General features: G+C 41.3%; 1 protein-coding gene across 2 annotated transcripts; it reads left to right on the top strand.

Moving 5' to 3' along the window:
- The first annotated feature begins 1,773 nt into the window (after positions 1-1,773).
- On the top strand, positions 1,774-16,386 carry ero1b (endoplasmic reticulum oxidoreductase 1 beta). Of its 2 annotated transcripts, none has more exons than XM_031876659.1 (16): positions 1,774-2,268; positions 4,938-5,057; positions 7,233-7,316; positions 7,652-7,693; positions 9,607-9,689; positions 10,463-10,536; positions 10,832-10,952; positions 11,422-11,468; positions 12,080-12,091; positions 12,195-12,221; positions 12,885-12,977; positions 13,140-13,386; positions 13,643-13,712; positions 13,968-14,054; positions 14,380-14,513; positions 15,196-16,386. In XM_031876659.1, the coding sequence occupies exons 1-16, from the start codon at positions 2,062-2,064 to the stop codon at positions 15,254-15,256; spliced, it is 1,509 nt and encodes a 502-aa protein (XP_031732519.1). In that variant the 5' UTR covers positions 1,774-2,061; the 3' UTR covers positions 15,257-16,386. The 2 variants fall into 2 exon arrangements, with proteins under 2 accessions (XP_031732519.1, XP_031732520.1); XM_031876660.1 differs by lacking the exon at positions 1,774-2,268 and adding an exon at positions 2,622-3,163.
- Positions 16,387-16,403: the final 17 nt, after the last annotated feature.

Genomic DNA, 16,403 nt, shown 5'->3' with positions numbered 1-16,403 from the left:
TGCCTTCACTCTGACAAACATTAAGTTTCACTTCAGGAACGTGACGTGGAAGCACCGCCTCTTACAGCAGCTCTGTTTGTGAGGGTGTGTTTCCTCCTTCAGGGGTTAGACATGATTATAGTTACAGACATTTGGAGCAGGATAAGTTTAACCTATAGGAATATGTTTTCCTTGCTTTATCTTCTTTTGTCTGTTGTGTGAGTTTATTGCAGCTACCACAAAAAAAAAGGTCAATCCCACACCAACATATATCTTAGGGTCAGCAAAGAACAGCAATTAACTTCAGTCCTCCACAGCTCTGCAACTATTTGACTGTCAGTTCACAGTCCAGCTCACTGTTTGTCCTGTAATGTTCAAAATGTCTCATGTAAATCCTGTATTTTCTTCTTGTTGCTAAATCAGAGGAGGAAGTTGAAACTCTCCTCCCTCTAAATGGAGCTGTTATCATCTCTGGTGGTCACAGGAGGGAATCACATCTGACTCATCTCAGAGAAGAACACACTAGTTTCAAAATAAAACGCTTCAGCATTACATTAATGAGCTTCATAATAACAGCGGTGTATCCAAAGATTATCGCCAGATGATCAGAATCAGCTTTATCAGCCAAGTATGTGTAGGTAGGCAAGACATCTGACTCGGATTTATTGCAGCTCTCAATGTACACACAGACTTATCATTGATTAATCTGCTGATTATTTTCTCAAAAAAAAAAAAGTATGATTCACTTTATCTATTTAGCATCAGAAACAATGAATATAATCTTTTACAATGTCCTCGAATTTAGGGTGACATCTTCAGATATTTTGTTTTGTTCATTTACCAGTAAAAAAAACCAAGATATTCCATTTACAAAGATATAAAACTGAGAAAAGCAGCATCTTCTCAGATTGGAGAAGCTGAATCTTTTGCTCTTTTGAAAAAAAAAAAAAAATGATTCAAACAATTTATCATCAAGAGTTGCTCATAAACGTTATGTCCATCGAATAATTGATTATTTGACTAATAAGTCCATCTCTTCAACAGTAATTGTTAAAAATATGCAAGCAGAAGTTTTTAATGTTTGCACGTAAATTGTTAATCAGAAAAGTAATTTGTATCTGTAAGTGTCATAAAAACAAGTATAAAATGAAAATACTCAAGTAAAGGTGGAGTAGGCCTACTTCTACAAGGCTACTTCATTCTCATTGGTCTCATATATGTACTAATTATTTACACAAAATCGATATAGAGCTAAAAACAAAAAGCTGGACAAAGTTACAACATAAACATTTAACTACTTTGTAGAAATAGAAATACATGTGTAAAAAAGTAGACAGTATATACACCTATATAGCCTATAAGATAATCCTTTATTAGTCCCGCAGTGGTGAAATTAACAAGATTACAGCAGCATAGTGGAGCATGTATATATGGAATAGTGCAAACAAGAGACATAGTAAAAACAAGATCAAAACAAGTATTATAAATAAGTAATAAACAGTAAAGAATATTAACTAAGTAAAAAAGTAAAAAATCCACACTAACTAGAATATAACTATAACTAAAAATATTATATATACAGACAGAATAATTTTTATTGCACAGATATATAAAACATTAATGCCATTTGTAAACAGTAAGACAACACTTGAGTAAATCTACCCATATATATATCGTTTTACACTGTCATGAAGTGTTTTGGGAAACCATAAATTGTATTTGAACTGAGGATTTTAACCAGCACACATTTATCACAAATGAGTCTGCGTTTTATTTTGAAAAGTGAAGCCGGAAGTAAGATACACATTTGTTTTGCTAGCTAACTTGATGCTAAATAAGGAAGCTGGTGAACAGAAACTTCTCCAATTATGTACTGTCTTAAATCAATGACCCCGGTTTTGTCAGGGCAGTTAGCAGTCTAAATGTCTGCGTGAGGGTCTTCAGACACTCACTTCACCGACCCACTCTGATTTATTTGCGGTCACTGCGGATGCTAACTTCGGTTAGCCTGAAGCTAACGTCACCGTAGCTCCTAACTGAGCTGACAGAAAGAAAGTGCTACTGATTCTTGCTTGTTTTTTTATGTATTCCCCCCAACTGGTGCACCGCCGCCAGCACAGTCAGTACGTGATGTGGAAAGTAACTTTACAAGCGTTCGGTGTTTTGCTGTTGGCCTGGTTCTTCTTCGGGAACTCTGTTCTCGGTTGGTTTCAGCAAAACAACGTAAAACCCCAAACGCAGCAGAGCGGAGCCTCGTCGGACAGCCAGGACCAGAGCTGCTTCTGCCACGTAAGTGTAACATTAACCGAGGAGTGCTTGTGCGGAACCTTTATATTCAAAGCGACGTTGTTACGGTTTTCATAATGTTATGTTCAGCTTTTAAAACATGGCAATTACGACACGACAACAACTAGCATTCAAGGAAATCTTCTAGCATTTTCTACTGTCGACTTAAAGTGACGTCACCGTGTTTGTGTGTGACGCTAGGTAGCAGCGACACTCTATTGTCGCTGTGTTTGAAAGTCACAGTAATACTGTATTTAGGCTTCTGTATATTTATATATATATATATATATATATATATATATATATATATATAACATTACATTGTCTTCATATTAATATTTACTCAAATTGAAGCTTTTCATAAAAATAAATATTGACGACGATTCAAAAAATAAAATTGTAATATTCAGAATCAAACGTCTTGAACTCAAGACACAGACGATTATTTTTCAGCCAAACTGCTGTTATTTCCATTACTAAGTAGAACAGCGTGGTGTACCGCGATTGGCTGCTGCAGAGCTCCCGCCTCTTGCTCTCCCGTGGGAGTTGTAGTCTTTTGCGCCACACCCAACAATCGCTCCCAGCGGCCTCAGCCCTGGAAGAGGACTACAAACTGGGAGGCTCTGGCGTTGAGGGGCGGGGTTAAGTGCTTGACAGCTGATTGTTTGGAGGCGTGGCTTCTCGATCGAGTAGGACTGGAGTGGAGGTCTGAAATGACAGCTCAGCCCTCAGGCAGAGCTGCTGCCGCTGCTGTGACATCTGGGCGCCAAGTTCACTGAGAGGAAGTTTTAATTTGGAGTTGAAACACAGAAAACAGAAGTAGAGACGCAGAAAGATGCTGAGGGGGATTTGCCTCTTCCTGCCTTTCGTGGTGCTCGGTGGACAGCTGCACTCAGAGGTTTGGTTCATTGTGATGAAGTTTTGTACTTTACTGAGGCTTTCCAGCTGTTTGTGAACGGCAGAGGGGCACATGTCTGACTCACTGTAATACCAGAAAAAATAATTGATTTAAATTTCCATTAAAAATATCAGTAATATGAAGTTTACATTACGTACTTACTTTAACTAGGTGATGATGAAACGCTGACAAGGTCCTTTTTACACAGCGCTTCTGTTTCTGCCAAAAACCAAAAGAGACGCGTAGAGAAACGACGCTTTGAATGGACTTTGAATTACTACTCGGTAACACATGAGGTACTGTGTTGAATGCTGTTTTAACTTATTTACTTTAGAAACAATTGAAACAGTTGAAACAATTAGCCAGTTAATCAGCCCAAAAAAATACCAAAATAGGTCATTTTTAAAAGACCAAACAATCTGGGTTTAGATTATAAAATGCACTCAGTGTTTGTGTTTTGTATCCACTTAAGCCAGGTGTGTGCAGTGGATTCAGATTACAGGTAGAACAGAGTTAACTCATAAGCCAATCCAAAGCCTCCTCACCACACCCGGGTGGTGCTAACACCCCCCCCACCTTTAACGCCTTCCTCTGATTACTGAACTCATCGAGGCTCTCACATTTTACACTCTGGTCGTTCAGTTGCTCCTCAGGTCAAACACATTTGTCTGAGTTTAACATGTGTGCAGGTGGAGGTGCACCGTCCAGGTGGAGGTGTGAATGATGTATGCGTGGGTTCAGGTAACAGCGGTGGATGTATTATGTATGGACGAGCAGGCGGCGGCGGCGGCGGTTCGTCTGTCTGCTGGCCTCCTGCTGTTAAAGGGGAAGCGGAGCCTCAGCGGTGGAGCAGGTGGAGGCGTTAGTTTGAAGCAATGAATATATTAATACAACTTTATTTATACATCGCATTCATCTATCACAATATAGAATACAATCAGAAGACAACACGTAGGCTGAAGGCAATGAATTGTAATGACAATGCGTGTTGTAGGTGAGCTTAAATTCTAGTTGGAGGCAATTTAGAAAGTTATTTTATCTTTTCTGAAGTCATATTTCTACTGCATTTTTGTTTTTTTTTATATATTTTGACTACTTCAGAGCACTGCAGCAGCAATGTGATGTAGAAACATGTTGTGCTCCATAAAGTGATGACAAATTAAATACAAAATAATAATAATATCCTAATTAGGGCTGCAACTTACTATTATTTTCTTTATTGATTATTTTTAAATCTGTCATTTTACATAGAAAATGTCATAATTGCTCAGATGTGACGTCTCCACGTCTTGTTTTGTCCGAAACCCAAAAATATTAAGTTTACAATAATAAAAAAAACTTAGAAAAGCGGAACTTAATTCACCATTGAAGTGAATGTTTGACTGTTTTTGCTTGAAAAATAACAAACGATTAATCGATCATCAAAACAATTGTCGCCTTCAGTTAATTAAACTGAGAGAAAAACATAAATGATGCACATTCAGTATCTTATATACTATACACAGTATTGATTTATTCAACTGAATCTTAACTCTGAGTATCAATAACACAGAGGATTTATTTTAAAGGAACAAAGATATAACTCTGTAGAATACAGGTGAGTGAGAACATGTTCTGTGAAAATGTGACCAGTTATTAAAGTTGTTACTGGCGCATCTAAGTTTTAGTTTGTGCTTATTGTTCGGTGGTCTGTTGTGTTGTTTGAGAGAAGTTTAGTTTTAGAAGGCGTCGCCTCTCGGTCAGTAACAGCCGGTTTGTCTGCGCTCTGCTTCAGCTGACGGGCGTCCTGGACGACTGCTTCTGCGACGTGGAGAGCATCGACGTCTTCAACAACTTCAAGCTCTACCCTCGAATCAAGAGGCTGACGGAGAAAGACTACTTCAGATACTACAGGGTAGGAGCTGCACCGTCACTGCCGACACCATAGGACCCACTGTGGTATTAGTACCCAGCTGATGTAGTGTCCGAATTACTTTCCAGCACTTTAAATGATGAAAAGGGAAGAAAATCATATTTTATAATGTCAGAAATGGCCGAATTCTGGGGATAGTCATATTTTTACTGCACCATTTCCAGAGCGAACGGTTAATATTGTAATTATGTATTGTTTGTTTTTGTTTACTGTACTTTGGCTCACAGTGAGCAACTCATTTGCATTTTCCTCCCCTTTTATTCTCCCTGACTATGAGTAGAAGAAGTGTTGTTGTTTCCTGTAAACCTTTCCTATCGAGAAGAAGAACAACATCATCTGGATGACATACAACCTGTAGAACATCTGTAAAATCATCGTATTTCACAGTCAACTTTCCTTCAAAAACATGAAACATGTCTCTCCTTGGGTTGGCCTGACACAGATTAGTTAGGTAGAAACAATGACAGGTGTTAACAAGGAGGGGCTGTTGCCAGTTATTCAGGTTCATGCTGTTCTTAAACTCTGTGTGTGTGTGTGTGTGTGTGTGTGTGTGTGTGTGTGTGTGTGTGTGCGCGTGTGTGTGTGTGTACGTACGTCTGGAGATATCAGAGGTTATGTAATAAAAAAAAGAGAAGAAGAAGAACAGCAGTTTTACTTTTTAGTCCCATTTATCCGTTTGTTATGACGCTGTTACGGAACAGGAAGGACGACCAATGTGTTTATGAAGTATTGTGAAATACTTTACCAGTTGCAACAGTAGTTCATGAGCCAATACTGTGAGAGGAGGAGGTTTTACTTTAACTACAGTTTAACGACAGTGTTGAACTAGTATTACAGTTTGAGTTAGTTTGTTGTCAAGATCATCCCAGAGGTGTTTTTAAGCTGTTATTTGACTCATTTCGCTCTGTGAGAAGAATAAAAAGAGCTTTAAAGTTTAACTTCAGCAGAGATTCAGTTACTATCAGACCCGAATTCTTGGCATGAGTTTTAATAAATACAAGAAATACTATACCCTAAAAATGTATACTTTGTGCTTAATAATAAGCTACAATATCTTTGTGAACATATATTATTCCCATATAATATTTGTTGGCATTGAGCCCTCTGTGTGTAGGATTGTTAACGACTGACTCCAGAACGTTGTGAAGTGTAAACGTTCACCGATCACCAGCCTTCAAATGTTCACATCTAACGGCAGAATGCATCTCGAGCACATCATTGGAACAAAGAGAGTCCAAAGACGGGCTCGCAACAGCTGAGCTACCGGTCTGACATTACAGTGAGGCGATGTTTGTATCCCAAAAGAATATGAAAAACCGGACTCGCCCCGCTGCTGACTCTTTGAAACGTGAGCTGTGATGCCGAGTGCTGTGTCATCGTGTGAACCGTACAAACACCTGCTTACGTTAAACAGCAGCGTTAATCAGCTGCAGCTGAGTCCGTCGGCTGTCGTCATCGCTGTGAGGCTGGAGTAACTTCCAGTTCATCGCTTCAGCGTTTTTTACGCCGTGTTTAAAACCACAGCTCCGGGTTTCATCGGACATTAAATGTGCTTCTCCGTCCTGTGAGAGGACGAACGACTCTGATGTCTCCCATGAAGTAACTTCATCCTCACTGCGTTGTTACTAGCTCATGATTATTTTAATTGTGGATTAATCTGCTGATCTGTTTTAGTTTGTAAACAATTTTTTTAATAGTGCAATTTGTCCAACCAACTGTCTAAACCCCAGTTATTCAAAATACATGAAAATGATTGCAATAACTAAAAAGGAAAAGCAGCGAAGCTGGAAGCATTAAATGTTTTTACATGAATAATAACTAAACGGGTTAATTCATTAATGGACTAATTGTTTCAGCTGTGCTTGTGTTGGGTACTTTAATTTACAACAAAATATCATGTTTCATAAACTCTAAATAAAGTAAAGCTGTCAAATATAAATAGTGGAGTCAAAATATACAATAGCATGAAATGGAAATACTCCAATAAACTACAAGTACCCCAAGTTTCTCCTTAAGTGTAGTAAATGAATGTAGTCCTACTTGCTTAGAGAAAGGTCACAATAATACTTTGAGTAGTAATGAGATGAAGTTGGTTTAGTTGAACCCAACATTAAAGTAATAATCTAATAATAATATATATAATCTAATCTTCTGCAGGTGAACTTGAAGCGACCTTGTCCCTTCTGGGCCGAGGATGCACATTGTGCCATCAAAGACTGCCATGTGGAGCCCTGTCCAGAGGTGAGAGGTCAACCACACACACACACACACACACGCCTCATATTAATATTAATAATAATGCAGTATATCTTAATTACACAGCACTTCTCTGGATACTCAAAGATGCCTTACATGACACATTATATAACCTGTAAAAAAATACAATAGTTTATTTATGGAGCACTTTTCAAACAAGAAGCACCTGAAAATGATTGAATGAAGACAACGATACACAGGTTGTAGTCTGTTAGTACTTTTATATTTGGTTATTAATAGTGAATTCAATAGGTTCATTTGTTTATCTGTTTGCATGAAGCGGTCTCATATTGTTGTTTTGTCTCTGTGGTGTCTCACAGAGTAAGATCCCGGTGGGCATCAAGTCTGGGAACTACAACAAGGTGAGAACGTAGAAGATGAATGTTACTGAAGACTAACTGTCATACAGGCATTACGTAATACCCACAATCCCTTGTGTTATGTAATACTGCCACCGTTTGATTGACCTCAGATGATAATCTCATAATATATATGTACATCTTAATACACAATTCAACTGATTGTCATAACGTGTTAGAGTTCCAGTGCCGATATGAAATACATATTTTCTAGATGACTTTGTTCTGCTAAATTCGGCGTCATGTTTCGCTGAATATTAAATCAGCAGTTATAAAAATGTGAAATCTGCGTCGTTAAGGCAGACGAGCTTTATCTGAGAAATGTTTATGGAGCTGAAATCATCACCAAGTTATGTTAAATCGCTGAATTAGTTCGTGTCTGTTTATGAGTCGCACAAAATCCTGAGTTATCTTTTAGACGACATATTGGGGACTATTTTCAGCGGCGGATTAATCCACATTGGTGCTCTGATCAGTATTGGTGGCAGCAGGACGGTGTGAGTGAAAATATACGACAGTATGTTCATGATGTGTTTCTTTGATACACACAATACTTGTTTTAAAGTGTAGAACATCACCCGATGAACCAGACGGACTTTATACCTTTTTCATCTCTGGAAAACAAACTCTGTTTAGTGGAGTTTAGGACCAGCTGTGTTTGCTCCAGCACTTTCTGTCTCATTAGCTGATTCAGTAAACACACACACACACACACCGAGTGTTTGCCGGCTCTTGGCTGGCGGCCTGATGTTTGTCTTGCGATGACCCAGAAGTGTTTGGACATCTGCACACGTCTCAGTCGAGGTCGAACGTGTCTCACTGACCGTCGGCCGGAAAACTATTACGGTCCGTGGGACGGAAGCACATGACTGTGTGCCACCTCAGCAGTGTGTGAGGAAAGTCTTCAGGAGAGAATGAATCCTGACCAACACATCTGGAACTCGGCTTTCAGCGATACGTCACCTTAAATCTATATTTTGCGTATTAAACAAGTGACCTGTGTGCCTTTTACTGACAGAAGCTCCAGTCCGCACACTCCACACACACTCTGAATGAGCGTTTGTGTTGATGCTAACATAACAAAAGACAGGAAGAGATTAAACCATCAGGTTATCAGATATCGGATCAATTCTGCCGTTTCAGACGGTTCACATCTTGTTTGGCTGCTTTTGCTCAGACACCATTTACAGAAGAAACCACACAATCTACCCTCACAAATGTTCATAAGCAGTGAAACAAACCGATTGCTCATTTCAGTTCAATGTGTGGTGAAGCTCATGGTGGCTAATGTTAGCAAACCTTCGGTAGCAGGTAGCTGTGGCTTGATATTGAACAGATATTGAACATTGATGAGAGTGGTATCGATCCTCTCTTCTAACTCTCTGCAAGAAAAGCAAACATCTGTATTTCCCAAAATCAAAAACCTCCCATAATGATTATGGACCCACAGCCTCAAATGTTGGTTTTTACGGAAAAACACAGCTTTCCCAACAGCTGCTCTAAACACACAACGCTCAGAGGTGATGTCACAATGCAAACACAGCGTCAAACAGAAGGCCCTCCCCCCCCCCCCAGGCATGGACGTCCACAGCAGGAACAGACAGAGTTGTGTTTATCAGACACAAAATAAAGTATCTCCATCTATTTTTATAATCTTAAAGAAATGGCAGAATGTGCCTCTCAAATACCATATTAAATTATTATTATGTCTTTGGGTTTTGGACTGACACAAGACATTTAAACAGCTTGGGCTTTGAGAAAGTGGGACATTTTTCACTATTGTCTGACATACAGTCCAACGTTTAATCTAGATAATAATCTGCAGATTACGAGACAATGAAAATAATTGTAGCCCTAAAACACGCGCGTTGACAAGTGTTCCTCTATCTAACGGCCTCTCTTCTCTCTGTCTCCAGTACTCTCATGCAGCGAACACGAATTCGGACGTGACGGAGTGTGAACAGGCCAAAGAGCTGGGCGCCATCAACAGCACCCTAAGGTGACACCACAGCCCTCTCCTCCCGTCTGCGTTATCTACCGGCTGAAGTCTCTTTTCATTCAGCCGGCTGCAGCTGACGGTGACCAGGTCCAACATGCCGGCAGCGTCTGGCCGGCAGCTGCTGGGAGTTTCTCAGCAGACTGACCTTCACCGCTCCGCCGTTGTGGAAAAACACGGAGGGTTATCGCGAGTTGATAGAAAATGAGAGAACACGGATAAGTTTGTGCTGAAACGACAAAGATAATACGACACTCGTCGTGTTAAAAAACCTGCTCGACTCGGAAGTCTAAAAATAACCTCAGTGGTGAACAGACCAGGAAGAGCGAGAACAGACTTTCATCCTCTGTGTTCGATCACATAGAGTCTCGTACACGTATTTATTAACACCTTGAAGTGATCTGATAAATCTTTGATACTACAACCCTCTCTTCCATCATTAATCAGAGAGAGCTGTGGAGCCCTGAAGTTTAATTATACATTGAAATAGATTCATCAGGTTAAAGTCTGAAATATTAGAGATCCTTTCTTCCCCCTTTTATTGTGATTGCAAAACGAGTGAAGACTAGTGCACGGACACATAAACAGCCAGAGGATATCACGCAAAGACAGACGAAGAAAAACAAAGGGGCCGTTTTAAACTCAAATTCTCTATATTTAAATGTCAATATGTTCATTTTTGATCGTGTTGTTATCCATCTATTTATTTTGCTGCTGCCTTGCCTCAGTTTCTCCTCCAGTGTTCAATAAAGACGTTACTTTACTTCCTGTTTCAGTAACCAGAGTAAACAGGCGTTCGCTGACTGGGCGAGACACGACGACGCTCAGGACTACTTCTGTGAGCTGGATGGTGAGGACTCACTCTGTCCGTCCAACACGTTGACCCAACGCACAACACGTCTGTTAAAGATGGACCCCTGCCCGAGCTTTAATCTAACGCCACCATCGCAACACATGTTCTACTTGTACACTGAAATATCAACATCTAACGGGCAGATCGCCCTGAAATCTCCTCATCACGTTCCATTAGATGCTCATGACCTCATGACCGTACCTCCATCATGTTGTTGGAACGTTTACACACCACAACAAGCCCACAGTCCATTAAAGTCTGTTTTGTGTGTGTGTGTGTGTGTGTGTGTTAGATGAAACCTCTCCAGACTCTGAGTATGTGGATCTGCTGCTGAATCCGGAGAGATTCACTGGATACAAGGGTCCTTCAGCCTGGAGGGTCTGGAATAGCATCTATGAGGAAAACTGCTTCAAGTGAGACACACACACACACACACACACACACACTTCTTGGCCATTTACGATATTTTAAAACTCTGACCTACCGATTCTGATTTTCTTTCTAAGATTTGTAATTTGTCAGATTAATTCAGACAGTTCCTGCGGTCTAAAGTCAGTTTTAACCTTTGGTATTATTGATTGGTTTGGACATCTACACCTAACCGTACTTGGTACATATTTTCATTTCCCTGCTCCAGCTCTGTGTTTAACTGTGTCTGATGCAATAGTTTTACTCTTTGTGCTCAAACACATTACTGACGGCTCTAAAACGTCTCTAAAGGAAAATGTAGGAGGAAGTGATTTCTGCTCTGTCTGCTTTTTATTTTCTAACAAATGGACAAAAATCAAGTTGAAAATCTGCCTCTGGCCAGTTTGCCTGTAAACCTGAGATGATTATTGATCATTACTAATAAAAAAACATTTGTTTTGTTTCCGTCGACAGGCCCAGATCAGTGTACCGACCTCTGAACCCTCTGGCTCCGAGCAGAGGTGAGTCAGCTTGTTAACGGAGAGATGTGACGGAAGCTGTTTGTAGAAATCTCTAATCCACAACTTTACCCATAATGCCTCACACCAGACAGGAAATACAGACCATTAACCGTAACGTACCGATGTGTCTTAGAGACGTTAACTAAAATGGTTTATCTTTTGACATTTGAAGTTATGCAATCTCTCTTTTTCTATGTCCAATGGGCATCCTGTAACTCTACTTATACAACATAATTACATAAATGTTTAAAGAAGAACATAGTCATAATGCAAGAATTACAAACCTTTCTGTACTATGTGGATGATATTGTATTTAATCTGCCCCTGATTAGAATACACAACTCAAATTTATCATTTTAATTTTCAGATTTGTCTGGTTTTGCTCCTGACTGACAAAAGTAGATCCAGAAATGTCTGTACAATCACAAACTAGACATTAAGCTTCTGCTCTGTTTATTTCTTTATTTATCTTGTGCATCTTTTACCGAGTGTGTGTGTGTGTATATGTGTGTATATATATATATATATATATATATATACACACACACACACGTTTGTGTTTATTAGTAGAACAGATCTAACAGCTTTGTTCTCTGTCTTTCTGTGTTCAGGAGACGACGATGGTGAGTAAAACTTCACTGTCTTCACGTGACTGTATTTTTAGTTTTAGTGTAAATGAATAAATATAATAATATAGTTTTGTTTCTTGTGTCGCTCACATTGCAGGAGAGGTTTTCTACAAGTGGCTGGAAGGTGAGTTCCTCCTCGTGTTTTTATATCTTTCTTCTCAAAGGGAACATTCTTCAACAGAACCGTCACCTTTAAGTTCACACACAGCTTCACACTTCCTTTCTAAACTTTCGCTTCCTGCCAGCTCCTGACCTAGAAAACAAATGTTGCATCTTTTGTGTGATCTAAGAGTGTGACAAGTGAAGCATTTTTATCTTTTCATTTCATGGATTTCATTCGTCTGTGTGCATTTAAAAACAACAGCAGACACTTTGAGGTTAGCTCTCCATCATCGGCCCCGACCGTGTGAACCAAACTACATCTGGAGCTCAAACGTTCTGATCTTTCTGATGAAAGATATCCGTTTCCTGTCGTCTTCACCTCCAGCTGACAGCAGCAGCTTCTCTTATCTCCTCGCTGTCAGAGTTCGTTGGGTACAAAGAGGCCAAAAAGCTTTCACTCGCCCAATCTTTGTGGTGATTTGCGTGCAGATTGCATTTTAAAATGAAATCCCGTTCACCTACATAAAGACTTTTAAGACAAATAACCCAACTGCAGGAGGAGATGATCACTGGAGGAAAGGAAGAAAATGTTCTATAGAGCTTCCAAGTCTTTTGGATTCTTTAGTTAGTTTCCTTTGCATTAATAAAACATTTCCTCTTCACTGTTCCCTCTCTGCGTCTTCAGGTTTGTGTTTAGAGAAGAGAGTTTTCTACCGACTCATCTCGGGCCTCCACAGCAGCATCAACATCCACCTGTGTGCCGAGTTCCTGCTGGACGGTACGTCAATCTGATCTCAGAACAGTTGTTTGTGTGTTTGATTCTCTTGTTGATGCGATATCTGACTTTCAGCACGGACCCCAAATCGATACCTTACTTTGATACCTTAACTTTGGGTGATGCGTGTGGCTAACAGTGATTCCTTGTTGTTTGGTCCCTCAGAGGGTTGGGGCCGGTCGGTGTGGGGCCCAAACGTTCAGGAGTTCCGGCAGCGTTTCGACACGGCGGAGACGAAGGGCGAGGGCACGCGGCGGCTGAAGAACCTCTACTTCCTGTACCTGATCGAGCTGCGGGCGCTCTACAAGGTGGCGCCGTACTTCGAACGAGCGTTCGTCAACCTGTACACGGGAAACATGCAGGAGGACGGAGCCACCAAGGAGCTGCTGCTGCAGGTCTTCAACGAGATCAAGTAAGAGGGGCGTGTTCGTTGGTCGTCTGAAGTAAGAAGAGAGGAAAGATTATTTCACTGACCGCAGGAGAAAAAGTACAATTTAGTTCAGTTGGTATATATTTTGATGATTATACTGTTATTCTGTTACTTCAGTAAGATGTTGATGTATTTCTACACTGTGGTATTACTACCTTTACTCAAGTAAAAGATCGAGGTACTTCTTTAACCTCTGCTCATAGTAATAATGAGACTAACCGCTCCTTTTGTCTTCCAGAGCTTTCCCAATGCACTTTGATGAGAAGTCCATGTTCGCCGGACACAAAATCGAAGCCAAAATGTTAAAGGTGAATCCAAAAACTCATCATCACACACGCAGAGCGACCAATCGCTCTCTGTGTGTGTGTGTGTGTGTGTGTGTGTGTGTGTGTGTGTGTGTGATACCCAATGATGTTTGTCTTTGTGGTTTCAAACAGAGCAGGTGCCTCTTTAGTCTGTGGTGTGTTTGCTCTCTTGTTAATGCTAAAAAACGTGTGTGTGTGTCTGTGTCTGTGTGTGTGTGTGTGTGTGGGTGTGCGCGTGTGCTCTCTTTTATCCTTTAGGAGGAATTTCGCCTCCATTTTAAAAACATCTCCAGGATCATGGACTGCGTCGGCTGCAGTAAATGTCGCGTGTGGGGAAAACTGCAGGTGAGCGCACTGCCCCGTGTCTCTGCTCTGTGGGTTTAGACTCACTGATGTGTGTTTGCTTCCACAGATGTAATATGTTGAACTATTTCTACAAACATCAAACTGAGACAGAGAACTGGTTCCACACCTCTGAATCAACGCTCGCATTTTAAACCGTGTTCAGTGATTCTAAAGAGATTCTTGTTCACGTCTAAAACTGTGAAATTGTCTTTTTATATTGTACAGTCGTGACGTCACAACCGTGTTTGTTGTGCGACGCACCGTAAACTTAGACAAGAACCACCGGAGCGCTCTCACGCTTTTCCTTCCGGTGCGTTGTGTGCAGACTCAGGGTCTCGGTACAGCTCTGAAGATCCTCTTCTCCGAGAAGGAGATCCAGAACCTCCCTGAACACAGCCCCTCTAAAGGCTTCCAGCTGACTCGACAGGAGATCGTGGCCTTACTGAACGGCTTCGCCAGGTACAGTCGCTGCTCTCTGGAGCCCCGATAGACTATTACAGGCAGACACTTGGAAGGATAGTTTGGATGTGTTGAAGTGCACGTATCAGTAGTCGGTGTATCACTACAGTAGATGACACGGGAGTACCAGCACGTGAGCAAAGCAACGTACTGTTGTGGACGTATTTTAGACAACCTATCCCTTTAAATGTACGCTATATTTACAATATTCTCAGCGCTTTACGTTGCCGGTTGTCTATGCTCTCGTCAAAGCCACGCAGTCTACGGCGGCTGCGGTCTGTTAGTTAGTGTTATTGTTAGACTTGTGTGGAGTTTTTAAAGGGTCAGTTCAGATTCACCAGAGTCGCACAGTAACACAAACACACTACCAGCAACTCCTGGTGTTCAGCGAAGTAAAATAACTGAGTCTTGTGGCTTTGAAGAGAGCATCGGACGGCACAACATAAAAATCAAAAATACCTTCTACTGCCGCCCCGTCCACAGCAGTACATTTCGTTGCTCCCGTCTGCCATCTGCTGTCGGTAATACACAACCTCACTTCAAACAATCTGTACTATCTCTTTAAGGGAAATGAATACTCCTCCTCTGACTCTTGGCGTAAACTCTGCGGCCGGTGGCGCCCTCTATTTACCAGCCACCATTTCATTACTTTTCCCTGACCACCACTTTCTCCCACTCTCAGGTTGTCCACCAGTATACATCAGCTCCACAGTTTCCGCCTGCTGCTGAAGGACAACAGGTAACAGAAGGCGACGTCCCACCTGGCCAGTAGGCGGCGCCAGCCCCCAAGAGAACTGCAATAGTCTAATATTCACCCAGAAGAAGGCCTTTTTCATGGACAGCAGGATCAGCAGTGAACCCAACCGTCCCCCCCACAAACACACTCTCTTCTCCCGCTAATCTCTCTCCTGTTTCCCTTCTGTACTTCCTCCTCCTCCTCCTCCAGTAGATTATGAATGTTAACTCCTCTGCCTCCTCTTGCCTACGTCGGGAAAGTCTCCAGGTTCTAAAAAACTTCACCCGACGTCTTTTCCTCTCTGCTGTAAAACTTGTCGGCCAGTGTACAAACCTTTTCATTTATATACATTTATTCTTTCGGGGTCTCTTTTGAGAGGTCGACCTGTAAGATCAGCAGGTTTGTTTGTGACGTTTCGACACGATCAGATCTTTGGAATGAAGTCACAGACCGAGCGGTGACCAGCCGAACATCTGACTCCAGGACGCAGAGCAAACCGTGTCCGAGTTTGAGTTGACGCAGTCGTGGGTGAATCACTTCACCGGTCATTTCTCTTTCTCGCTGACCCCGCCCTCTGCTGACATCACATCCTGTTGGATTTTACAGTCATGTGAGCCTGAGTCAGACCTTTAGGGCTCTTACGTAAGGATATTGTCCCGAGAGAGGACTCAAGTTAGGACGGTTCTTCCAGATAGAAAGTGCGTCTGAACCGTCAGGACGCTGCTGCCTGTCCTCTTCTTTACTTAACTTTTATTTTCCTTTTACCTTTTCCTTCTCCTGTTGTTTTTTAGATAAGTTTGTTGCTCAAAGCCTGAGGATCTGGACCAATCTGCTCGTGTTAACCATCTCAGGCCTAATTTATGTCAGCTCGCTAGAAGGTGTGTGTGTGTGCAGACATATGTGAGTCGTGTTGTGTGTGAAATGTCCATGCAGGCTTTTTTTTTTTAATGTGGATTTCAGTGACTAGTTGATTTAAGTAGATTCTGTCCAGTCCGGCAGCAGCATCCAACCTGAAACTAACTTCAACTCCATGCAGGCGGTTAAAAGGCGCGTGATTATCAAACTAACTTCAGCTTAGTCTGTAAAGTCTCACATCGCTTGTTAAAGCTTTCTGAAGGTACATTATTAGGTTATTTACTGCAAAGTCAGCTGAT

The sequence above is a fragment of the Anarrhichthys ocellatus genome, unplaced genomic scaffold, assembly GCF_004355925.1.
Source record: "Anarrhichthys ocellatus isolate YVR2014 unplaced genomic scaffold, GSC_Weel_1.0 scaffold112, whole genome shotgun sequence".
Taxonomy (NCBI): domain Eukaryota; kingdom Metazoa; phylum Chordata; class Actinopteri; order Perciformes; family Anarhichadidae; genus Anarrhichthys; species Anarrhichthys ocellatus.
Note: the sequence above shows the minus strand (reverse complement) of the source record. Positions and strands in the feature narration are given on the sequence as shown.